At 36.7% G+C, this 26,472-nt stretch overlaps 1 protein-coding gene across 1 annotated transcript; it reads right to left on the bottom strand.

Annotated features, from left to right (window-relative positions):
• Positions 1–3,526: 3,526 nt before the first annotated feature.
• On the bottom strand, positions 3,527–26,042 carry MYH4 (myosin heavy chain 4). Its single transcript, XM_079134051.1, has 38 exons — positions 25,826–26,042; positions 25,578–25,721; positions 25,051–25,207; positions 24,328–24,355; positions 24,115–24,229; positions 23,590–23,682; positions 23,383–23,446; positions 23,139–23,237; positions 22,911–23,014; positions 20,999–21,137; positions 19,986–20,104; positions 19,747–19,896; positions 19,038–19,208; positions 16,932–17,238; positions 16,043–16,116; positions 15,373–15,460; positions 15,173–15,290; positions 14,877–15,000; positions 14,645–14,781; positions 14,266–14,521; positions 13,299–13,541; positions 12,818–12,994; positions 12,459–12,604; positions 12,106–12,196; positions 11,632–12,021; positions 11,008–11,134; positions 10,461–10,579; positions 10,148–10,344; positions 8,830–9,013; positions 8,592–8,757; positions 8,365–8,489; positions 7,815–8,123; positions 6,818–7,021; positions 5,376–5,501; positions 5,118–5,288; positions 4,927–5,031; positions 4,732–4,827; positions 3,527–3,786 (listed from the first exon to the last, which is right to left on the bottom strand). The coding sequence occupies exons 1-38, from the start codon at positions 26,027–26,029 to the stop codon at positions 3,634–3,636; spliced, it is 5,820 nt and encodes a 1,939-aa protein (XP_078990177.1). The 5' UTR covers positions 26,030–26,042; the 3' UTR covers positions 3,527–3,633.
• Positions 26,043–26,472: the final 430 nt, after the last annotated feature.

Below are 26,472 nucleotides of genomic sequence, written 5' to 3'. Positions count from 1 at the left end.
CTGACCTTATTTCTAAGGGACAAATATCATCAGAACCTTTCATGGCTCAGGGTAGGGTGGAAAATCCTGAACACTGTCTAACTCCCTAGATGAAGAATTAGATGATCTTATTTAAGTCTGGCTCTATCACTTATTTAGGTATACCATACTTTTTGTACCTCAAGTTTCAAAAAGGATTCTGTCCATCTCGCATTGTTGTAAGACTACAAAGACTGACAAATTGCAAATGAAAGCTTTTGCAAATAAAGTGTCCTGTAGATGTAAGATGCTGCAGTTGTTAGCACTAGTGCTGACAGTGCTTGGAATCTGCTTGGAATCAAAAACATTTGACAGATGAGGAAACTGAGGCCTAGAGTAGTTGTGGCTTAATTTCTAGGTGTAAATGTAGGGCTATAGAATGCTATAAAATATAGTTTGCAATTTCTTTGTGAAAAATGTGGTGATTATATAAGGTTGTGCTTTGTAGAGTGTAGTCCTTGAACTGTATTGTCCTCATTGCTTGGAAATTTGTTAGAAATGCAAACTCTTTGAACCCAACCCAGAACTTCTGAATCAGAAACTCTGGAGATGGGGCCCAGCAATCTGTGTTTTAATAAGCCCGCTAGGTGATTCTAATGCATGCTGAATTTGAGAAGCATTGATGTTTAGATTTCACTAATCCCTTGACTCTAGAAATAATACTGGAAGACTTAATGCTCAGGCTCAGCCTTCAACAAAATTAAGAGCAATGATCTTTGTAGATGTGTTTTCTCTGTTCCCCCACCCTGCTCTGCCTGAGAGTTACCATCACTGCAGGCACATCTGAAAGAACCTGTTTCTTTAGATAGTTTCATAGTTGATTAGCCAATAATTCCAGTTAGGGCATTAGTTGAAATTAGTGCATTTCAACTTATAAAGAGATTAATTAAAGTGACTATACTTCCAGGTCTCACGAATTCAGTCTTTAATCACAAAAGATTTGAATGGAAGATAGAAGAGTGATGTTTTCAAGTGGGGGAAATGTTGGGATTTTTCTTCTTATTTATATCTGATGGGTTATTTGAACATTTATAAATTTAATTGCAAGAAGATTGATGCTTATCATGATGGTGCACATCTGTAATCCCAGGGGCTCAGGAAGTTGAGGCTATAGGATTGTAAGTTCGAGATCAGCCTCAGCAATTTAGTGAGGCTCTAAGCAACTTTCTTAGACCCTGTCTCAAAATATAAAGAAATAATAATAATAATTAAAAAAAGGGCTGAGGATATTGCTCAGTGGTAAAATGCCCCCGGGTTCAATCCCTTGTGCCCCCACCCACAAAAAAAAAAAAAAAAAAAAAAAAAAATAGAAAAGAAAAGAAAAAAAAAGATTCATTTCCAAGTATCAGAATGGCAGTAGTCTCAGAATTGGCTTCTAGTAACCATGATCTTTAAATCCTGAGAACATAGAGAAGAAAAAAACTGATCTTATTCTATGTTCAGAGAAGAAAAGAAACTAATCTTATTATAGGTTCTTATGAGTTTTTATTAGTGTCATGATACCTGAATGCTTGCCCAAAACACCAGGGCATGGTCATCTTGCCTAGTTCCCTGTGCACACATTCTAAATAATTTTATAAGGGAGAAAAAGTTCCTTGTTTTTTTAATAACATTTCACAGTCTTCTTCCCTACCTCAGTTTCTTGCTATTACAGTGTGAGATCTATGATCAGGTAGAAATTGTACTTAAACTATCTCCATTACTTCTAATTCAAATTTGTTCTTTCTTCCCCTTGCCTGCATCCTGTTTAGGCTCTCGTGTCAGCATCAGTAGGTTAGAAACATTTCTTAAACCTCAATACTAACTCATATCAATTAAAGAAAAGGCAAAGTGTGCTATAAGCAGCCCTAGATTGTTGTGCATGACTTCAGTCTAGTAGATGAGAATATAAGTTTACAAATTCCTAATCTATTAGGAAGACAAGGAAGAATATTAATCAGAATAACTGCAACACTATATGCTTGTTGTTTTAATAGGGGAACTAAGAATAATTGACCCATATATAATGGAATTCACTCTCAAACTCTCTATATAAGCAATTATTTAAATAGTTAGGAGACAGAATAAAAAAAATCTGTTGCTCAGTGCTTCTGAGGTCGATAGGTTAACTCTACAGAGCTTAATTAAAATTTGATAATAAATGCCTACTCTAAGCAGGATATTTCATTAGTCTTTCTGGCTTAGGTGAAATATTCCTCATAATTATTTTCTATCCCTCTGACATTCTCTTCTCCTGAAGCAAGCTCCTCATTACTAATTAGGATTTCCACACTGAGGAAGGAGATTTCTCAAAACAGCCTCCTCATTAGAAAGGGATATCCACCATTGTAAAGTAATAAGTTGGTATTCTACTATCTTATTTTTTTATATCTACACAATGAAGCCAAATCTGAAGTTTCAAGAAAATATCAGAGAAAAATCACTCTGGCAACTGTTCTGATAAAATTTCAGTCATATTCTTTTACGAAAATAAGAAATCAATTCCGTTTATAGTTCCTCCTTAAAATATGTGAGGTACAGAGAAAAGTCAAATTCCTTGATAAGCAGAGTTGTCTATAGAAAGTAGAAGGTCAACATGAAGATTTATCTAAAATGTTCTGTCCATTTTTCTTGGATGAGAAAGTATTCAGAGGAAGAGAATATTTCTCCCTAAAGGAAATAAACTCTGTAATTACAAAGTAAGTAGAAGCTTTAATGCTGTGAAACTGTGTAACCTCTTCAAAGCTTTCCTGGCCAGCCCATTCTTTACATGGGTTTTAGAACCCTGCTTTCACTCTGCATTATTATTTCGATCACCATTGCCTCTAATTTTAGAACCATCCTAACAGTCTTCTCCTGCTCTGTTTATTTATTTATTTTTCTTTCTACTGGTACCTTCCTACATACTACTGCCAGAGTTGTATCAACTCTCCTCGTGAAGTTTGATTGGTTTAATGCATGTCCTCATTCCTCAGTACTGCATATGAAGCCACCCTTCCAAATCTGGCCTCATCTGCTACCCTTTGCTGATGAAGCCTATGCTTAAACTACTCTGAATTCTCATGTTTGTTTTGTCTTCTTTTCTCTTTCATCTCTTTACTCATCTTTGAGTTACGAGCTTATAGTCTCCTTTGAAAAGCTTTCTGGACTACTCAGGTTAGCAGCTCACTTAATCATTGCCACAGTTTGTTTTTATATTTTTATAAGACTGTGTTTGCTATATCATACTTGCTTGAATTGCTGGCACCCTCATTGAACTGAGCTTCTCACAGAGAGGGATGACTGTCATTTCCTTGCTGCCCATTTTTGTACCAGAGACATAACTTGGTACTCAATAAAATTGGTTGAATGAATTAAGGGTGCCTCTTGCATACTCCAGAGTACTTTAAGTCATGGTCTTCTATAAAAGTTGAGTCACTACTCACAATCCTTTTTTCATCTCTGTGCACAATAGTAGCTTAACAAATGTTGAATAAGTGAATTAGTTTTAATAGCATTGTAAAGCTTATAATTAACAGACAAATGCATGTTTAGATTTGCAAAATTCTCTGCAGATTTTATTTCACTGATATACAGGACAGCGACAAAGATTTTCACATTTTGTGCATCTTTGGTCACTTTCACCATTTGGGTGAATTACTCTTCACTTATGATTTTCGTGTGAACTTCTCGGCTCTTCACCCGTAGTTTGTTGACCTGGGACTCAGCAATGTCAGCCCGTTCCTCTGCCTCCTCAAGCTCGTGCTGAATCTTTCGGAACTTGGCAAGGTTGACATTGGATTGTTCCTCCTGCGAACAGAATTGAATTTGAGAGAACAATAAAATTTGACATTTGCTGATTGTTACTGCTTTTGTTACTAAAAGCAGCTACAGGGTTTGCTTCATGAATGCAAAAACAAAATGTTCTGTTATTTATGTCATACTTGTACTGGGACAGGGCATCACGAAAACTTGGCATTATATATGATTGTGCTTACAACCCCTTTCTTCACTCTCTTTCACTTGACTCTCCCTGACAAACTAAAGATGCTACAATGACAACAGAGAGATCAAAGTAGTGGGGTATGTGATTTAGTCTTGTTTCTGTGAAACAAATTTTGAAAAATAGGTGCAGTGGTGTTGGGTGCAGAGAACCTTAAGGAAGATTTCAGAATTAACAAGAAAGACAAATTGAAAAGAAAAAAAATTCCTGAGATGGATTTATCATGACATTAAATAAGGCTTAAAATTCAGATCCTCATTTGCATATGAATGCTGGAGTTTAGATAGGAAGGGAAATGTGTTGGTCTCAGAAGAAATGAACCAGAAACTCCAAAGCTCTAGTAATTTGTGCCAAGTTTTTCTAATTTTATTTATTTATTTTTAGTACTAGGGATTTAGCCCAGGGATGCTTTACTATTGTGTTACATCTCCAGACCCTTTTATTTTTAATTTTTATATTTTGTATTTTATTTTATTTTTATTTAGGGTCTTTCTAAATTGCTTGAGGATCTCACTAAATTGCTCAGTCTGGTCTCAAACTTTCAGTCCTCCTGCCTCGGCCTCCTGAATTGCTGGGATTACAGGCATGCACCACTGTGCCCCACTTCATTTTAAATTAATATTTATTTTTCTACCTAATTTCACATTCCCAATTTTGAGTTCTTTGCCATAAAGAAAGCTCCTCAAGTTCTAGAAATTTCAAGGCACACGCTATGGTCCTAAACCTTTCTCTTCTACAGTGGAGATACTCACAGCTTCTTCAGCTTGTCTCTTGTAAGCTTTAACTTTAGTTTGTAATTTGTCCACCAAGTCCTGCAGCCTGAGAACATTCTTTCGGTCCTCCTCAGTCTGAAAGAGGCAGTAAATAGGTAGCACCATTATTTGAAAATGTCTTATTTTTTAAAAAATTTTCTTGAAAGCCCTGGAAAATATGAAAAGGCCAGTCACCTGGTAAGTGAGTTCCTTCACTCTTCTCTCATGTTTGCGAAGACCCTTGACAGCCTCAATATTGCGCTTCTGTTCATTTTCAACCTCATTTTCAAGTTCCCTCACCTGGAAGAGAACAAAGGCATTTAACAGTTGGGCTGTAACTAGCCACATGAACAGGCTGGGAATCAAATGACTGAGTGGACGCCCACCCTGGCCTCTAGTTTCTGGATCTGCTTCTTGCCACCCTTTAGTGCCAGCTGTTCAGCCTCATCCAGGCGGTGCTGCAGGTCCTTCACCGTCTGCTCCATGTTCTTCTTCATCCGTTCCAGGTGGGCACTGGTGTCCTGCTCCTTCTTCAGCTCCTCAGCCATCATGGCGGCCTGGTTAGTAGTAAAATAGAGTTAGTTAAGAGCTGAGAGAGTGCAAGCGGATTTGAGTTTACCCACCAAGTGTGGTCCTCTGCTTACATCAGTGATGGCCTTCTTGGCCTTCTCTTCTGCGTTGCGGGCTTCCTGGACAATGTCCTCCATTTCTCCCTGGATTTGGGAAATGTCTGTCTCCAGCTTCTTCTTGGTGTTGATCAGGCTGGTGTTCTATAGCAAATTAATAAGAGGAAAATCACATTTACTTATATTATAACCATTTACATTATTGTTTGAACTAGCATACACAGGCATAAATTGCTGAACATCAGAAATGTTCAAAATAAAAACAAAATCAGAAGTTAATTCTAAGTTTATGTCTTTTCTTCTTTATACCTGTATCTCTGTTCATAAAACTTCTAACTTATTCCAGGTAAAATTTCATTTCCAATACCAAACATATTCAACTGTTATTAGTGGCTGTCTGTAAACACAAAGTAAAAGCCTCCAAATTTAAGGTGCTATGCAGTATTTATATCATGCAGCTGATGAAAAAATGAATTATTAATTTTTAGCTATTTATTCATATTATTGGTTCCATATCCCAAGTGCATAAATAGCATCATTACTGGTACATAAATTGAATTAAGAACGTTTTTTGTTTTTGGAAAGTTGATAGTGTTTGAAATATCCAATCAATTCTAGATACTCATAATGAGTAAGAAAAATGTTTCCTATTAACTTGACTTTAAAGTATTTTTAGGATGCAGTTTTATCTTTTCTGTAATGGCTTTCTACACACTGCAACTTCATAAGTAAATATGTTTATTGTAAAAAAGAGTAGAACATAGAAATTAGCAAAAAAGAGATGAAAAATAATTACTGTACTCTCACTAACCAGAGATAACCATTCATAACACTTTTGTTAATCCTTTTGAATATCTTCTGTATATTTTTAACAAAAGATGATGCATCCTATATCATTTTGAAGTTGCTTTTTCACTTATTATGTTATGAACCTCTTTCCATTGCAATAAACATGTGCTATAATTACTACATATTCACCATTGTGGGGATATGCCACTGTTAATTCAACAAATCCACTATAAACAACCAATGCTAACTACTGCAAATGATGACTTCTATGAATTTGAACCAAGAATTTCTTTTTATATTCCATGAGATTAACCTTATGTGCATATGTAATACACAAATAATATCTGATGGTTTAGTCTTTATTTTGTTTACCTATTTGTTTACAGCTTAGAGTTGCAAAAGACAAGATTATCACCAACATTGTTCATAGGTAGTCTTCATAATATAAATTTAAAACTCTGTTTTATTTCCAACTAACATGAATATGCCAGTCTGTGAATACACTTATAAACCAACTAGGTCGCAGTACATACTTAGATCACTCTCTACGTTTTTCAGAAATCCAGAAATGAATCCATGCCAAGGTAGTTCCCTATTTTATAAACAAACTTATCCTCTCAAATTGTCTTTAGCTTTGAGAGCATATCTGCTAAACTAGACCTGAACCTCACCTGAGTGTGCAGGAGTTGCACACGCTCGCTAGCATCCAGAAGCTCTTGCTCTGCTACTCTCCTGCTCCTCTCAGTCTGTTCCAGGGATGCCCTGAGTTCTTCAATCTCAGCTTGCATCAGATTAGCTCGGCGCTCAACCATTGCCAGTTGTTCTTTAAGGTCATCTTGGCCTCTGATGGCATCATCCAAATGTAGCTGAGTGTCCTACCCAGAAAGAGAAAAAGACTCTTACTCATGTTCCAATTAAAGTGGATACAAATTGAGGGTCATGAAAGGACTTGGATCTTAATAAATTAGAGCATAATTAGATAGGAACAATCTACAAGTACCTTTAATGACAAAATTTGGAAGCCTAGGGTAGCACTCAGAAGACATATTTTATTATTTTAGATCCTGAATGATAAAAAGCACCATGGCTAAATCTATAAAATTTTGAATCAGAAAAGTAACCTTCAAGATCAGCTAGTCTGGATACAAATTGAGGGTCATGAAAGGACTTGGATCTTAATAAATTAGAGCATAATTAGATAGGAACAATCTACAAGTACCTTTAATGACAAAATTTGGAAGCCTAGGGTAGCACTCAGAAGACATATTTTATTATTTTAGATCCTGGATGATAAAAAGCACCATGGCTAAATCTATAAAATTTTGAATCAGAAAAGTAACCTTCAAGATCAGCTAGTCTAATTGTGTTATTTTATATATTAAACAAGCAAAGTTCATGTAAATGCAGTGGCACATGGCTAAACTCTCTCTTCACTCCCTCCATCTCCCTACTCCTCACCACTTTGTCCTCTCTGCAAATAACAAAGCAAACTATCCTGGGCCTTTCACACAGAATTAAGTTCTTTTTTAGTGATGTGACTAAAAAGTTTAATTGATTACCATATCCTTTAGGTGACTTATGATTCATAGTCCTCATAAAATATTAAAATTTGAGTTACTATGTAATGGTATCAAATTGTATGACACCAGTGTGTTTACCCCAATGTACCTTGAGTATGCCTTGTGTGTTCCTAAGATTCCTGATTGCCTCAGCAGCCTGGCGGTTGGCATGGTTCAGCTGGATTTCCATCTCATTTAGGTCTCCCTCCATCTTCTTCTTGATCCTCAGTGCATCATTTCTGCTCCTGATCTCAGCATCCAATGTGCTCTGCATTGACTCTACAACTCTGAGATGGTTTCTCTTTAGCTGATCAATTTCTTCATCTTTTTCAGCAATTTTTCGGTCAATCTCAGATTTCACCTGATTCAACTCAAGTTGAATGCGAAGAAGTTTGCCTTCTTCATGCTCAAGAGAGGCCTTAAGAAAGGAAACATTTAGGTTACCTAAAGAGCTTTTTTCTTTACCCCACAGTATGATTTCTCCCAAGGAGGCATTTGAAAACTCCAAACTTTAATACATCTTAATTTTGTCCATTATTACCAAGGTATTATTAAGCATTTTTCATTGAATCATATGCATTATACCCTAAAGAAGAGATCTCAGTTGTATTATTTTTCAATTTATTTATAATATATAGGTGAGCAAATGAAACATGTACCTCTGCTTCCTCTAGAGAAGCCTGCAATTCACTCTTCTCTTGGTCAATTTGTTTCTTTATCTTCTCCAGTTCATGGATATGCTTTCCACCCTCTGCAATTTGCTCAGTCAGGTCAGAAATCTCCTCTGTAATTTAATAATAAAATAACAAAGTTTGGTTGAGGAGAATGAAAAATTGAAAAGATCTCTCCCTACTATATTTGAAATAGAATGATTACAGTGACTCACGCTGCAAGTTCTTGTTTTCTCTCTTTAGTGTTTCAAGTTGATCCAGGGATTCCTCGTAGGCGTTCTTCACCTTGAACAGCTCCGTACTGAGAGAACGGGATTCCTTCTGGGACGCCTCAAGTTCAGCCTGAGTTTCCTCATACTTCTGTTTCCATTCTGCCAGAACCTGGAAGTATGTCAACAGTTAGCCTCTGAAAACAGGAATCATGCTGGTGTCCCCCTAGGAACTGTGAGCCACCTTATCAAAGTTCCTTTGCTTCTTATCGAGAGCTGCGCAGGCAGCGTTAGATCTTTCAACGTCAATCATGAGATCTTCCACTTCATTCTGAAGCCTCTGCTTTGTCTTTTCAAGGGAAGCACATTTGGAATTCACAGCTTCTACATGTTCCTCAGCATCCTGAAGACGCTGGGCCAGCTTCTTCCTGAAAAGTTGGTTCATGTGAGTAACCGGGGACAGAATCAGGAGTGACCACAAGAAACTATAAATATGTTGACTAGGAAAGCATATTTTCTCCAACATTTTTTACTCCTATATCCATAAGTTGTTAAATTTTCTAAAGTACCCATTTTATCTCTCCTAGAACTCTTTTCTTTCATGAGTTCTTTATTTCAGTTTTTATACCTAATTATTAAGCCATTTTGAGAGGCAGACAGAATATGTAAGCACTTAAGCTGAGTGAGCAGTGTGAAAAATGTGAGGATAAGGAAGCAACGGTAATGATGAACAGGAGGCATTTCATCAAGGAATGTTAGCACTGAACAGGATCTTTAGACATTTTCTAGTACGGTCCTCTCTACTGTACTGATAACAGAAACTGATCCAGAGTGATATGTTCAAAATTGTATAATTAACCAGTAATTTCTGGCTTTGATGACCCCAGAAAATAAGTATTTTTCCATTAATACTTTTCTCAAATATCCTCCAAAGTCTTCTTTACTGCACCCTTCACCTACTCCCCCAATTCATGACTCATTCAAGTCATGTACACTCTTGTCTAGAGTGCTCCCTCTGCAATGTTTGCCAGACCCTCTCATTTGGTTTAATTCTAACAACTATCAGAAATAAATGAAATTTAGGACGACTTCCTTCACTAAGAATATGATAATTTTTTTCCTCCCATGAGTTTTATTCCACAAATGGTATGAGTAATTCATGAATAAGTCCATTGATACTGGTGGTATGAGTCTTATTCTGAACATTCAACACTCTAGCTAAGGAAAAACTCATCATTATTTATTATAATATTCATAGTAATTTGCAAGATAATCTTAGCATCTACATTTTTTCTTTTAAAGGAAATCAATTGCCCTTAATTTATACAGAGTAAGCTAATAACTAACAATCCATTTTGGTGGAAAGAAATGCAATATGCTTCTGTAACAGAATGAGGGGCGGGGCAGGCACACACCAAGTTGTAAGAAGGAGGATATGGTAGAATCTACCTTCTTATGATAAAATTCTTCACCTAGCTGCATGCCTGAAATATTCTCTTCTATTTTTTCTTCACTGTTTTTTCTTTTATTTCTTTTTGCTGTCCTAACCAAAAAACCCTTACTTGGCCTCCTCCAGCTCCTCTGTGCGCTGGATGGCATCTGTCTCATATTTAGTCCTCCACTGGGAAACCTCACTGTTGGCCTTGGACATGGCCCTTTGGAGCTCAGCTTTGGCTTCTTGCTCCTCTTCATACTGTTCCCGCAGCAGGTCGCAGTCATGGCGGGCTGACTGAAGGGCATGGGCCAGAGCATTCTTGGCCTAGACCAACCAAAACATGTATTATGTAAGTTTATGTTCTGATCATTGATAATCTCTATATGTGTGTCGTGCTGTACAGTTCAAGTGATTGAAAATAACAACTGGAGAATTCTCACCTTTGTTTCCTCTTCTAGCTGCCTCTTTAATTCCTCAATCTGTTGTGTAAATGCTTGTTTGCCTCGAGATAGCTGAGAAACCAAAGCATCTTTCTCATCTAGCTGTCGTGAAAACTCACCTGTGGAAGATAACATGAGTGATTTAAATTTGTTGTTGAGGTGAAGAATGATTTGAAGAATGGAATAACATGTGAACCTTTTTTATTTCATATGATGAAAAAAAAAACCTTAAGTGCCTTAGAGATGTTGAGAAGGCCATTTCTAGATTCCTCTAAAGTGTATGAGCTTTCTTTGACATTTTAGTATTTGGGATTTTTGAGTAATGCTGAGGCAACAAAATATCTCCTGAATCCAGGAAACTTAATTTTTTCATCCAGTTATAGTTTAGAATCTCTGTGCGTTATCATTTCTTGGTAAAAAGATGAGAGAGTAAATGGGGAAATTGCAAATGGGTATCCATCACCCAAAGCATGATTTGTGGTTTATGGATGGAGGCTTGCTTTTCATTCTCCATCTCTCCAAAAGCCAAGGATACCCATTTACTGACCTGATTCTGTGTGTAAACGTGCCTTCTGAGCTGACAACTCATTTATTAAGCGTTGTTGCTCCTCTTCCTTCGTTTTCACTTCACTAAGCTGGTCCTCCAGGGTGCGGCACATTTTCTCAAGGTTCCCCTGTGGTGGGAAGTAGAAAACAAGAAAAAAATGATGCATTTCTATTTAAAAGGTTGGAATTTGAAGATCCATAACTACTGTGGAAAGGGACTGAATTTTACTTACTTTTCTATCTGAACTTTGTGGGGCAGGTGCTTAGGAAATAGTAGTGCACTTAATTTTGGTTAAACGAATGAACATGTGATTGTCAAAATGAGATTATTTTCTTTTGGAAAGCATGAACATTATTTATATCCTACATCATGTAGAATATGATTGTTAGATGTCTTTTTTTGTAATTGCATTCTGTCTTGATAATAGCTACAAAGTTTAAAGTTTAAAGTGATTTCTACAAATAAGATATGAAACTTTAGTGATTCAGTTTAATACTATATCTATTAAGAAAAATCCTGAACTTCAGGTAACATCTAATATTTATGCAAATTGGCTACATATACTCATATATAAAGTCAGCCATCTTGAATTATTGCAAATAAAGATTAAAAATTAGGAAATACCTTGGCTTTGGAGACAGTTTCCATGTTTCCAGCAAGGTCATCAATCTCCATCTTTAGCTCACTCTTCTCCTTCTCCAACTTCTGCTTGACCCTCTGCAGGTTGTCAATCTGCTCCCCAAGTTCAGCCACACTGTCTGCATGCTTCTTCCGAAGAGCAGCTGCAGTGGCTTCATGCTGCAGGGTTGCTTCCTCCAGGTCCCTGCGCATTTTCTGGAACTCAGCCTCTCGCTTCTTGTTCATCTCAATCTGGGCTGAAGTGGCTCCTCCAGCTTCTTCCAGTCGCTCGCTGATCTCCTCCAGTTCCCGAGAGAGGTCAGAGCGCTGCTTCTCTGCTTTGGCCCTGGAAGCCCGCTCTGCCTCAATTTCCTCCTCCAGCTCCTCAATGCGTGCCTGGGTGTGATATGTCAGAATTAATATGAATTCGGGGAGTTTTGTTTCCTATAATGCCCAGAAAAGATGGAGGTTATGACTTACCTGTAACTCCTTGATCTTCTTCTGCAGCTGCATTGCAAGAGCTTGCTCATCTTCAATCTTGCTTTGCAGATTGCTCATTTCAAACTCTTTCCTAGTAGAAGAGCAACACATTATCTTGTAGGCAATTCTCTTACTAATCTTCTTTTCAGTGTATAATCAAACTTCTTTATACCACTGGTGTTGAGGAAGGACATTTTTACATGTCTATAATGTGCCATTTTCATTTAATAAAAAAAAATCAAAGATGCTATTATTCTTTCGTACATGCCATGAAGTAGTATTTTGGAGACCTTTTAAACATGTTTTGTGTGCATTGACATACATTGAGCAGGTTAATAGCTGAATTATCTTACTTTTTGAGTTTCTCATCAAGTTGTTGTTTATCATTTTCTATATCCATTGTGGATTCTTGGGCCAATTTTAGGTCACCCTCCAGTTTTCTCTTGGCTCTTTCTAAGTCCATGCGAAGTTTCTTTTCTTGTTCCAGAGATCCTTCAAGCTAAATTCATAATGAATATTATTTAATACTTCATATGCACTGAATCCCATGCCACTTGCCTGATACTCAAGAAAATTTTAAAAGATACAACAAATATCTTGAGAATTTTGTTTACAAATGAGCAGTTAAAGTCTATGGATGTCACTGATAGTTTCATGTCATTGTCATTGATTTCATTCATCTTAAGTGGAAACATTTTATTTTCACACTTACATCATCCACTTGCTGTTCAAGTTTGGTTTTAGCTTTGGTCAGGGTGTTAACTTTGTCCTCCTCTGCCTGCAGGTCATCCAGGGTCTGCTGGTGGGCCTCTTGGAGGGCCTTTTTCTCCTTGGTCAGCTTAGCGATGTTTTCATCCAGGCCTGCCATCTCTTCTGTGAGGTTTTTCACCTATAGATTTGAACAGATAACAGGAATGCTAATGACAGTCTGTTGTCTTGAAAAGGATGATAGTATCTTAGGACAATGTCTGCCTGACAAGGAAAATAGAAAGCAGAAGTTAACCTAGCCTTATGAGGCTGAATACAATAGGAGATAAAGGCAAAGGTATATATGATAGAGGTGAAGACTAAAGTGAGGACATAATTGTGTTTTTCTTTAATACTCAATAATTATAAAATTAAACTTTTAATTGAAATACTTCAGTAACAAGTTTAATGCTTATAAATACTCAAAAATGGATAACAATTTGTACCTTGTTCTCCGTGGCATGCTTCTCCTTTTCAACCTTGGCCAGTGTCAGCTCTAGGTCGTCAATGTCTTTCTTCAGTTCTGAGCACTCATCCTCTAGTTTCCTCTTCTTGGCGGTCAGCTCAGCATTGATCTCCTCCTCATCCTCAGCTCTCTCAGTTAGCTCCTTGATTTTGGCCTCAAGCTGGATTTTGGTTTTAATCAACTGATCACATCTTTCCTCTGCATCAGCCAAGCCATCTGCTTCCTAAAGGAAGAAATTGAACATTTTCAGTTGTCTAAGTTGTATCTAAAAACACACAACAATTTATTAAAAGGTAGAAACTTCAGTGACTACCATTTTCATCAACAGAAATGTCAATTAAATTGTCAAATTTAAAAAAACTAATAGACAAATATATTGTTAACATTTTTTTAGTTTACTGGTTAATAGTAACACATTTCCTCCAAATATCTATGTGTTGAAGTTCAAATCTGGAAAACTAGCCCTTTGGCAAAAAATTCTACAACTTACTAAACTTTGCTAAACTACTTTTGGAAAAGTCACATACTCATTCAGGATTAGTTTTTTACATTTAAGGGGTAGTTAACTCAGCCTTTTTTTTTTTTTTTTTTTCCTGCCTAGAAGAAACAATGTAACTTCTATTTTATGCACAAAAATATTTAATCTAATATAATCTAAGAGATTAAACTCATAAAGAAAGGAACATGTCTAGGGATATCTTAGGACTTTCTTCACTGGTGACCAAACTATGTATAAATGCACATTTGAACATATGTAGCACATGTGGCTTTGCATCTATTGCTTCTTTCTGTCTGAGTCTTAGTATTTTTGAAGGGTGAGCAATACTAACAAATGTGTTCAGTGGAAACCTTCTCATTTTTAAACTTGAAGAAAAAAATTTTTATGCTCAGTCAGACCGTGATTGGGTAATAAGATATGACTGAACTATGCAAGGCGTAATACTCACAGCTTGAACTTGGAGTTGTAAATCATTTTTCTCTTGCATCAGAGCTACCATCTTCTCTTCCAGTTCTTTCCTTTTTGCCTCTGACTTAGCTAGGTCCTCCTTAGTCTTCTCAAATTCTTCCTTCATGTTGGCCATCTCCTTCTCTGTCTCTGCACTCTTGAGGAGGGGCTTGATCTTGAAATACAGCTTCATCCAAGGCCAGTGCTTGACATTCATGAAAGCACGGACATTGTACTGGATGCAGAAGATGGACTCTCTGTTGAAAAGGAAAACAGATGAAAAGGGAGACAAATGTGAAGTCACCATCAGCAAAAGTAGTGACTTCACTGAATTCAGTTATAAAGTGTGGAAAAGGAAGAAACTTGTGCTTTGTCCTCACCTCCTCTCCATCATCTTTCTGAACTCCACCCTCATCAGGTACCCTCTACAGATGGCTTGGGTGCGTGTGATGAGCTCAGCCAGCTTTTCATCTCGCATCTCCTCTAGAGTCCCCAGCAGGCCAGCTTTGAAGAAAACCTTGCCAAGGAACAAGTTAAATGTTTGGTTTTCACTCATGAGAAAGTCCAAAAATGATGAAATTATGATAGGTAGAAATATGGGCTGGGGGGTACCTTGGTATGACCGAATTTGTACTGGGTGTGATCAATGTCAATAGACCCTAGAAGTTTCTCAGAAGCCTTCTTGCTGTCAATGAATTGACCCTCTGGGATAGCACTTGCATTTAGAACTTTGTATCTGTCAAAATAAAAACAACATAAAAAGGTGGTTTTTCTTCACTAAAAACAAAAAAGTAGAACACTTAGTAGGTAGTATTGAAAATATGGACAGATTAAGTTTCAAAGAACAAAATGTCATTTAAAAAAACAAATACTTCTTCATGTAACACTTGGAAAGATGAGACACAAACCTCTGTTTGAAGTCTGCGTAAAGGATTCTGCTTGGGAAACCCTTCCTGCAAATGCGGATGCCTTCCAGCACACCATTACACCTCAGCTGGTGCAGGACAAGTTCATGCTCCATGGCACCTGAAAAAAGGGTATATTTTCAGTTTAATAGTCTAAATAGGATGCACTGTAGAGTCTCATTTTGATATTAGATGTGTCTTACCAGGAGTTTTAGTTTCATTGGGGATGATGCACCGTACAAAGTGTGGGTGAGTGCTCCTTAGATTGGTCATCAGCTTATTTAAATTCTCCTATAAAACCATATGAAAAATTTTAAAGTAATTGTAGTTGAATCTACATAAGTGTCCCTATCAATGCTCTGTAATTAATTTCACCCCCATTTCACATTCTAATGAGCTGTTTCAAATTATCATAATGACCAAGAGCAATCATACATATGGAATATACATGGAAAATTCAAAATCAGTCAAATACAATCAGTCAAAATACAAAATCAGTCAATTTTAGTTTTTTTCATGCACTGCCAGGCAGAGAAAATTTATATGGAGACTTCGATAATATGGTGTAGGTATAATGGAATACAATAGATGTTTTTAAGAGTGTTTGATTTCATGTGAAATTTGTTTAATACCAGATCTCTTACATTTGAAGTTTGGGGAAAATGACTGATTTATCAGAAAGTTTGATGTGAAGAGATATACTGTACGTCTTCTTTTTGTTAAATTTTTCCTGAGGTATTTTTCAGATTGTTTTTCTTTAGTACATCACTACTTTTTTGACTTTTACCTTAAGGTATCTTTTTAGAAGTTCCTATTAAAATAATTTAATTTATTAATAAAAGTATTACTCTGGAATTCATGTTTATACTGTACCCTGAAAAGAGCAGACACAGTCTGGAAAGAAGAACCTTTCTTCTTGCCACCTTTCTTTCCACCACCACCACCCTCTGAAAAATAAAAAAAACATAAATAAAATAATTTGCAATAATCTTTGAACTACAATCCATAGACATCAGGTTACCAAAATTCCCTTTGGAATTTCAATTTGCACTTATTCCTCTTATTTCCATATCTTTCCTCCCTCAATTGTAGACTAAGAAAATATAATCATTGGCTCACATTATAGGCACTCGGGGGGAAAAATGTGAGTGAAAAGGTAATGTGAAAAGATAACGTGAAGAGGATGGGACTCCCCGACTCTAGATCAGCAGTGTGTGTTCCTAGAAGGATGTACCCAGGAGACAGAATAGGAAAGCCTTTTTAATGCACACATTTTCCCAGGAGAGGCAAGTTGCATGCTTGGTTGGTGAGTCTCTGCTCACCAGCAGGGAAGTCTTATTTTCTGTTTGCCTGTACATATATGTTGTTACTTGCACATCTGGTCTTATGGTACTTAAAAGAACAAAACTTTAATTCCCCTAGTGCTAAGACTGAGAAAGAACTTCCTTATCTCCAACTTAGCTGGATCCTTGAAGGAAGTAATACTATAAAAGTGGTAAAAGTGAATTGTATAATCCTGAGCAAGTCATTTAAAGTATCTGTGTCTGTTTTCTCCTTGAAAAATATGAGACTGTAGTCTAAATGCTCCGTCATGCCAATTTGAGTTCTGAAAGTCTTGACTGTGGACTACAGTTATTAAATATTCTTTCTTTCATTAGAGCAATATTGGCTAGTATTTTCATGTTAGATTTTCCTGTATGTTTCTGATAAACAGTATGTTTCTATTTTGTGACTCTTAAAACATATGATATTAAAAAATTACCTGCTTCAGCTTGTCCCCCAGCAAAGAGGAAAGCCAGAGTCTTCAATCCAGACTTCTGGTATAGTCCGACCACAGTCTCATTCAGGGGGTCCTTGTTCTTGTCTAACCAGCCAATAATGTTGTAGTCCACAGTGCCAGCATAATGCACCAGTGAGAAGTGGGCCTCAGCCTTGCCTTTGGCAGGCTTGGGCTTCTGGAAGTTGTTGCATTTTCCAAGGTGCTGTTCATATAGCTTGTTCTTGAAGGAGGTGTCTGTTGCCTTAGGGAACATGCACTCCTCTTCCAGGATGGAGAAGATGCCCATAGGCTAACAAAAGAAAAAGGGGATGATGATGAGTCCTTGAGGAAATTGTGCTCTAATAGCTAATGCATTTGATGGAAACCTGAAAATATGATGTTTCAGAGACTTGGAGTGACACATTAAATAGGCATGATTGTATTTTAGTGATGCCTCTCTACTGCCAAAATGTCAAACAATCATTATGTGTCAAAGGATGTAAGGTAAATATGTTTATTAGAACGACTCACTTAAAAAAATCTATTTGTGCCATTTGGCAAACTTTAAGTGTATAAAAGTAAATTCTTAAAAGTATCATTTAAAAATAATTCTTATTCCATAAATGTAAATATCCGAATACTTTCTTCTCTACCGACAGTAGAACATCCTTTACCCTAATCTATACATGACAAATGTATGAAAAGATCATGTCTAATGACTAAAAATGAACTATTGACAAGAGAAAAATGCATTCTGTTTTATATCATTAAAATTATGTACTTTAAACTATGTCCTCCACCACAATGGAGTTAAGTAATGGTAATTTGGCTTTGCTTTCTAAGCAGTTTGACTTTTTTCAGTAGTAAAATGATATGAAAGACTGAAAGCAAATTCAACTTTGATGATTTCACAAATTCATAAATTATTTTTCAAACACCATTTTAATGAGGCAGAAACTGAAATACTAGAGAAGAAAATAAATCCCTTTCCTGGAGGCTGTACAGTTCTCATGAATAGTGGAGACATTCTGTCAGTAAAGTAACATTTTTCCAAAGTTGTGCAGATCTAGTCTGTTTTTATACTCTCTTCTTTTACATTTTTGTGAATTTTGACCAGACTATTTGAAGTTTTCCTGGAGGGAAATTCCATTTTTTTCTTCCTTTCTACTGCTTAGGGTAGAATTCACACATATACTTTCTAGTATCAGTAGGTAAACGATGAACTCAATTTGTTTTGAAAGCATTTAATAATTATTGATAAGTTTTGGGTGGTTTTTGCTCCATAAGTTTTAATATATCTAAATCTGATATAACTGTTGTTCTACCCACCAATTATTAAATCTATCAGTTATTAAATTGGGAATTCAGAGCTTATTTTCTAGATGAGGTCTTTTAGGAGCTTGGTGTTTATTCAGTAATCATCTTGAGTAGAGAGTGAATTGATGACTTCAACAGTTGAAGGACTAAATGTTCAACATTTAAGACTATATTTAAGACACTTTTCTTTTTTTGGTACTGAGGATTGTGCTTAATCACTGAGTCATATTCCAAGTCCTTTGTTATATTTTATTTAGAGACAGGGTCCCGCTGAGTTGCTCAAGGCTGTGCTAAGTTGCTGAGGCTGACTTTGAACTTGAGATCCTCCATCCTCCGGCCTCTGCCTCCTGAGCCCCTGGGATTACAGGTGTGCACCACTGCACCCAGCTTAAGAAATCTTGATATAGCTTGCCTTATTATAAGTGAGGGATAATACGTGCACAATACACTGTCATGGGTACACCAGTGTTAATTATAGTACTCAGAGAACTAGCTGTAGTTTAATTCCTTTCTACCATAATTATAAAATCATGTAGGAATAAAAGTGAGAAAGAAAGAAGTAATTAAGAGTTATAAATGTGAACCTATGGTGTGTTATAGTCATTTTTCTATCCACTACCATATTTTATTGATTAATAATGGACCACTTGTCACACATCTCACAATGAATCAGACTGTACAAACATGTCATGAAACACCACTGCTTGTTTTTGAGAATTGGGATTGTAATGAAGCATAGAGAGGTGGGCAATTTGTTTTTCTTGTTTCGAGCACTTAAAAAGTCATGCATACCTTCTCGATGAGCTCAATGCAGGCGGCCAGGTCCATCCCAAAGTCAATGAACTCCCACTCGATGCCTTCCTTCTTGTATTCCTCCTGCTCCAGTACGAACATGTGGTGGTTGAAAAACTGTTGCAGTTTCTCATTGGTGAAGTTGATGCACAGCTGCTCCAGGGTGTTGAACTATAGGAAGGAATAAATATAGGAAATTAGTCATAAGTTAAGTATTTGTATCTACAGTGTAGGTACTAACATTTTCTTTTGAATTTAAAGCATTTTGGCTTATTACATTATAAATTTTCATAGTCCTTTCTTAAAGTATGATATAATTCTTAACAAAGAATTGACTCCTCAGATACTTTCCAAGTAACTGCATGAAATCATGCATGATAGGCAAAATCCTGTTAAATGAGGACTGTTTACTCCCTTAGAGTAATTTAAGAAAGTATTTGTATACTACTCTGATTGGGACCAGGTTAGATTTTGAATATTTTAACCCTTCACGGACTGTATTTCAAGACTTCTAGATGTGAAAAAGTAGAATTCTCTATTCTTATCTATTTACTTGAATTCACATCTCTTCAAAGACCCTTTTAAGCAGGAATTATAGTTTGTACTTTTTCTGAAGTACATTTGTAAAGATAACTTTGATTTCTCTAAGAAGATTGGTCAAATTATTAGTGATTCGCATTTGCTGATTTTCTGTCAATTTACTACTCACATCAAAAATCTCAAAGCCAGCAATGTCCAAGACCCCAATGAAGTATTGTCTGGGTTGCTTGGTGTCCAGTTGCTGGTTGATGCGGGTGACCATCCACAGGAACATCTTCTCATAGATAGCTTTGGCCAGAGCACCCACTGCATTGTACACCTTCAAAAAGAGTTGTGGTGTTAGTTTTGTGAACTGAACACAATAATGAATTCTTGAGTTTCCTGTGGTTCAAGTGAAATCATGTTTACCTGTTGCACAGTCTGGCCTTTGGTGACATATTCATTGCCGACCTTGACCCTGGGGTAGCAGAGGGCTTTGAGCAGGTCAGCAGAGTTCAGACTCTGAAGATAGGCAGCTTTGTCAGCAACTGCATGAACAAGATGAGAATGGTGAAACCAAGCATGGCTTACATAATTTAAGAAGTGAGGGATGATGATACAAAAATAACTTTGCTTAAATAGTAATATGTACATTTATTCATGTTGTTTCAAAAATATTGCCACTGCTCATGCTAATTTTAGTCATTTTTATAATGATACATTGGAGCTTGGGGAATGGGATAATCTATGTAATATTTAAAATATGGCAATATTATATCACACATAGAAATAATTTAAAAACCCTAACCTAGCAGTGACAAGGAAATTCAGATCTCAATTTTTTTCCCCCAGCACAGGTGGGCAAACATTATTCACTAAATAAAACATATTTTAACCAAGTAGTTAAACACTAGCTTACAAAAAGTAAGTGAACTCTCTGATATGTGGATGCTAACACAAAATAAGGGTGTGGTGGGGGAGAGTAGAGGTTCATTGGATTGGACAAAGGGGAATGAAGGAAGTGGAGAGGGAATGGGAATGTGAAAGACAGTAGAATGCATTGGACATAACTTTCCAATGTTCATATAGGAATACAGGACCAATGTAATTCCACATCATATAAAACCACAAGAATGGGAAGCTATACTCCATGTATGTATATTATGTCAAAATGCACTGTATTGCATGTATATCTAAAAAAAAAAAACAAATAAAATTTTTTAAAAAAAATTTTAAAAAGTAAATGAAGAATGGAATGGACAGAAATTGCAAATCTCCACAAGTCTTCTCAATTGCGTAAAGCATCAGACAGTATGTCATTTCACTTTCCATATAAATTTGCCCCTCATGAGGTAGTTCAAAGAAAGTAAAAAAAATTGACTCTGCCTCTGCAAAACTCTTGACAAGTACTTTCAAATGAAAGCCGTCAACAGAAGTGGTACCTTCAGTGCCATCTGGTTCAGCTTGCTCCTCCCTTTGCTTTTGCTTGAATTTCATGTTTCCATAGTGCATCACAGCCCCAGTTAGCTTGTAAATAGCCCCCTTTTCATCAGAAGTGAAACCCAGGATGTCCACGGCGCTCTGTTGAAAGAGTTGAATTTACTCACCTTCTAGTGATCACTCTGCAGATGTACTCAGGACACTGAAGGTCTGCCTATCTATGTTTTCCTCATTTTGCCTTGACATGTATTTGGCTAACACTTTGCCTACTTTGGAAGGCATTCATTTTCTTAATTCTTTGATCCACACAGCAACACCAACAGGCATATAGCAGTCTTTCTATTTGAGTTAAACCAGACTTTAACTCAACCAGACTCAGACCCATAACCACTGATGCCAAGACCATTTACCATCTATTTCAGCCTGCCCTTTCTGCTCAGGCATTTATGATTTATCACTTATCCTTATAATTTGGGTTGTTCTTGTTTCTTGTTTCCAATCTCCCAAAGCTCTTTTCCTCCTTCTTCTCCTATGTTGTCCTAAACTAATAGGCAATTGCAGTCTACCTTCCCACCTTAATGGGCACCAATGATTCAGTTGAAAAGAGGATATGAAAACAACAATTGCTCCAAGTATTTCTCCATATGTCTCTCTGATAAAAAGTCACAGCTCAACTGGTCATGAGATGTCTGGGAGTGAACTTCATCTGGTTGTTCACTATTCATGCAGGAAAGATATATTTATGAAAAAAGCTTTCTTATTTCAGTGAACTATTTTTTTTCCTATCACATGTTAATTACCTTCTTAACTACCTTGCTAGGCTTTGCAAAGATTTATAAATGTGGGCAGGGATTAGAGAAGGTAGAGGACAGTGTGTATCATTCTTATTTTCTAAGACTGTTTCACAGAATTATTGTTTTCCAGTTCCAGCTCAGTAGTGCTGCATAGCTACAGAGCACACCCATAACCTAGGTTCAGAGAGGTTAAGTAACTTTCCTTACATGCGTGAATAGGGACCATCCAGAAGTCTGAGAGTAAAACTGTTACATTTTTTAACCTCCCAAACTAGTGGGTATTTTTCAACTCCATATCACTTTTGGACACATGAACATAATAATAAGTTATTAGTGAATAAAAGCTGACATAATATAAAGGTACACAAATAGATTATAAACTTTTTGAAAGAAAAGGTATTTTCATAAGTCAACCTTATTTGGGGGGTGTTGGAATATTAAAGTTTAAAAATATGACAATCAAAGATTATCCAGAAATTCAAAAGGAAATAAAAAATATGTATAAAGTTTATGTATCAAGAAAATAAGCTCTAAAGTAATAATCTTTAGAAAAAAGAGGTGGAGAAGGAAAGGATATATAGTTTTAAAATAAATGTCAAGGATCAAGGAGTCTCCCCAAAGAATATTTTTGAGATAAACAATCCATATTTTTCTAACACTACATAGGCAGGCCAGAGGCTGTACTGTTAGGTCACAGACATTTATTCAAAACAAAGTTTGTGGTTACATCTTTGACTGAAAATTTCATGTTTTGTTATTTAAAAACATGAAAATATTGTAGCTCTTTTCCAGATTCTTGGGTATAGGATCTGGTATAAAATAGAAAAGAAATAGCAATGTGTACAATATTGACCAAAACTGAGAAGAAAGAATAAAAAGAACCAATTAAGTAAGGAGTGTCAAAGACCTAACATTTATCATAGTCATTTAAAGCTTTCCTAACACATTGGAAGAACATTGAAATATACTGTCATTTTCTACAAGAGGTAAGAAAGCCGAAAAGATAGTAGTATTGCCTAGTCATAATTTTTCTGCTAATGCTTTTTACCCTAATATAGGAAGGAGAGTGTTATATACTGGAAAATTACTTTGCTTTTCTTGCTTTGTACCCATTACTTACATCTGTGGCCATCAACTCTTCCTGGTCATCAATACTGGGCACAGTAATTTCACCTTGACTGACATAGGCAAAGTCATATGGGTTGGTGGTGATCAGAAGCATTTCTGAACACATGGAAAAGAACAGTATACAGACAGAGTTACTTTGGTCATCAAAAAACATTTCAAAGGGACATTACAGATAAGCTATTATTCTTCATTGGTAGAAATAAATCAAGAAGTTTCTTACCAATAAGCTCTGGTTTCTTATTGGACATAATTTGATAGAATATATGATAGCTTCTTTCAGCCTTCAGCTGGAAAGTGACTCGGGATTTCTCTAACAGATCTGTAAAATCACATTAAGTAAATTTAAAAGAAAGAGTCATGATGAAAATTTAAGCATTTGAAAATTTTACACAGCATACATAAGAACAGGATTTTCCAACCCCCACCCCTGAAAGATTCTCAATCAATAGTAATTATTGACTTACATGTTTCAATATCTGCAGAAGCCAGTTTGCCTGTGGCACCAAAATGGATCCTGATAAATTTACCCTTAAGAAAGCAAGGGAGCACTGATTAAAAGGCACAAACTTTTTGTTAGCTATGGACCAAATACATGAGAGATATTGACACTGCACGTACAGAAATGCCAGTGTGGCATTTCTCACATGAAAAAGGAAGAGTGAAAAACTTACGAAGCGAGAGGAGTTGTCATTCCTCACAGTCTTGGCATTGCCAAAGGCTTCCAGTAGGGGGTTGGCACTGATGATTTGATCTTCAAGGGTCCCCTTAAGAAAAATGAGTAAGTTGGATAAAGAAATTTAGGAAAGCTGAGTTGCAGTGTACCAAAATAACTTCCCATTGGCCTCCTGCCTCCTTCCCTTTCACCTTGCCCCTTCACAGCATTCTGAAATTTGAGGTAAGGTTTTGTAAAGTGAGTGGAAAGGAAGACAAATCCAGGAATGAGACACTCCAATGACGTGCCCTTAATTCCTGTATCTGTCAGACCCACCTTTTGCTCATAATAAATGTTCATGGGAACTCTTGCCTATTAAACTTGCCAGTTGCCTTGTTTGTCTCATTCTCATAAGCCCATTCAAGATTATTTTCCAAATTCTGGCATCCTATGCAAGTGATCACAATGGTTTTGGAGTACAGTGTTCACATCTTTAAAAACTTGTTATTTTTTCCTTTCTTTCTCAAATAATTATCATACCTACCTGCATTTTGCCAGAAGTTGCCTCCTCCTTCTTCTTCTCCCCAGTAAGTGCAATTGTTGCAAAGTACTGGATGACACGTTTCGTGTTCACAGTCTTCCCTGCACCAGATTCTCCGCTGTCAAGACCAAACAAGAAAAAAATCAGATTGTAAGGTGGTAATAACCACCATAATGATCAGAACTCAACAGAAAGAAAGGCATGACATCTACATACGTAATCAGGATGGACTGATTCTCACGATCTGTAAAAGAGAAATCAAAGATAATGTAAAATAAATGAACAAACAACAACAACAACAAAAACCAAACACACCACCTAGATTAACACAGTACTTGTAAACTCCAAGATATCTTTACAATTCTCCACTTAGAAAAATAAAAACTATATAAACTTGTGCTTTTTACAAGTCTTTTCAAAATAAGTGGCAAAAGGTATGCTCATTAATTTGATAACACTCCCATTGCCAGTGATGTGATAGTAAGGGGAATGCATTATTTCACCATTTTATCTATGAGAATAATCAGCCAATGTTGAATGAATAACCATTTAATGTCACCTGGTTCATAGTTTGACATTCTCTCACATTAATGTCTAATCCACAGTTTCTTGTAGTGCTTGTGATAACTTGTCACTATGAAATTTCAAAGTTTACTTTTTAGAAGAGATGATATATTAGCTATAAGTAAGAGACTTGATACCTACATTTGGTTAATTTTGAGCTATAATTAGCTTTAGTTAATTCAGATTTCAGTGTAGAAATTTAAGCAGAATTTTCTACATTTTTGAAACGAGTACATTTTATTCTAAATTCATTTTGATTATTGATTATCATGTTTATGCTGAATGTTTTATTCTCAAAGTACTGGCCAGATGTTTTCTGTGTTATTAATATACAAGTATTTACAATGCATGTAGAATTGTAATGGATTCACTCACCAGTCAGCATGAACTGATAGGCATTGTCAGAGATGGAGAAGATGTGGGGCGGGGCCTCCTGGCGCTTTTTGCCTCTGTAGGCAGCCACCACCTCAGGGTTGTACACTGGCAGCCACTTGTAGGGATTGACAGTGACACAGAAGAGGCCTGAGTAGGTCTGTGGGAAAGGACAGGGTTGTTCAATCAGCAATTACCTCATTATTATATCTGGGAAATCCTGCTCTAAGGGCAAGGGGTAAGGGACCTAAGAACTGGGTTAGTTCTCAGGAAGTTTAATGATTTTGGTTTATTTGTTGCTTCCCTCTGTCATTGTTATTGCACAGATCTCTTTAGTTTTCCAACTAATTCAGTTAAACAGATGGCTTTCCAACATGTACATTTTCAAATGCATCAGAATTTATGCTAACCAAATGATTGGTCTTAAGAGAATATTGCAACGGACTAGCAGAATCTGAAAATGAAGTCCTTAATTTGTATCAGCAAACACATCAAGTACGGGGAATTGGTGAATAATGGGGGACACTCACATAGATCATCCAGGCTGCATAGCGCTCTTTGAGGTTGTACAACACAGCAGGCTCGTGCAGGTGGGTCATCATGGCCATGTCCTCAATTTTGTCATATTTGGGAGGGTTCATGGAGAAGACTTGATCTTCCTTAACTGTGACAGTCTGTTAAGAGAAGAAGGAGCCAGTGGGTATCAAGTAAGTAGTAGTTGGGCCTCCCTTCACCCTTTACCCTTCACTGTTTTTTAATTCTTTATTTTTTTACTCACAGCTCCAGCTTCAGTCTTGGCTGTCACCTTCCCCCCTTCCCTGCTCTGCACTGTGGCTTTCACATAGGACTCCTTAGGGTCCGCTACAAAGACTGAGGTCTTGGCATCGAAAGGCTTGTTCTGGGCTTCAATGCGCTCCTTTTCAGACTTTCGGAGGTAAGGAGCAGCCTCCCCAAATACAGCCATGTCAGCGTCGCTACTCATGGCTGCAGGTTATTGAGGTGCACCTGGAGGAAGAAACAGGGCTAGGTGAGACAACAGGGTGGGGTGGAGAGCTGTCCTGTTGATTTCACTTTAACATGCTTCATTTTCCACACTTGTTTTCCTGGCCTCTACCTTTGGAATTACTTCTGTGCACTTTGTCAAGGTGCTAAGAGATCAGTTTGTGGACTTGAAAGCCCTATGTTGGCAGCTTAATTTTTGTGACTGTGACATTTTAAGCCTCCATTCTTTCCTCTGTACTATAAACCTTACTTGAGAAATGTGGAGGGGTTGATAGTCAACCAGCAGCATTTGTCATGTCCCCCATGTGTTCAGAATGTTTTCTTTCCTACTTGCTCTTTTTCCTTCCCTTTTTTCAACCCCTCCTTTTCTTGTTTTACATTGTGTTGATACAGAGAAGTGGAAACTAACTGTTTTAAGTGGCA

The sequence above is a fragment of the Sciurus vulgaris genome (genome assembly GCF_902686455.1).
Source record: "Sciurus vulgaris genome assembly, chromosome: 3".
NCBI lineage: Eukaryota > Metazoa > Chordata > Mammalia > Rodentia > Sciuridae > Sciurus > Sciurus vulgaris.
Note: the sequence above shows the minus strand (reverse complement) of the source record. Positions and strands in the feature narration are given on the sequence as shown.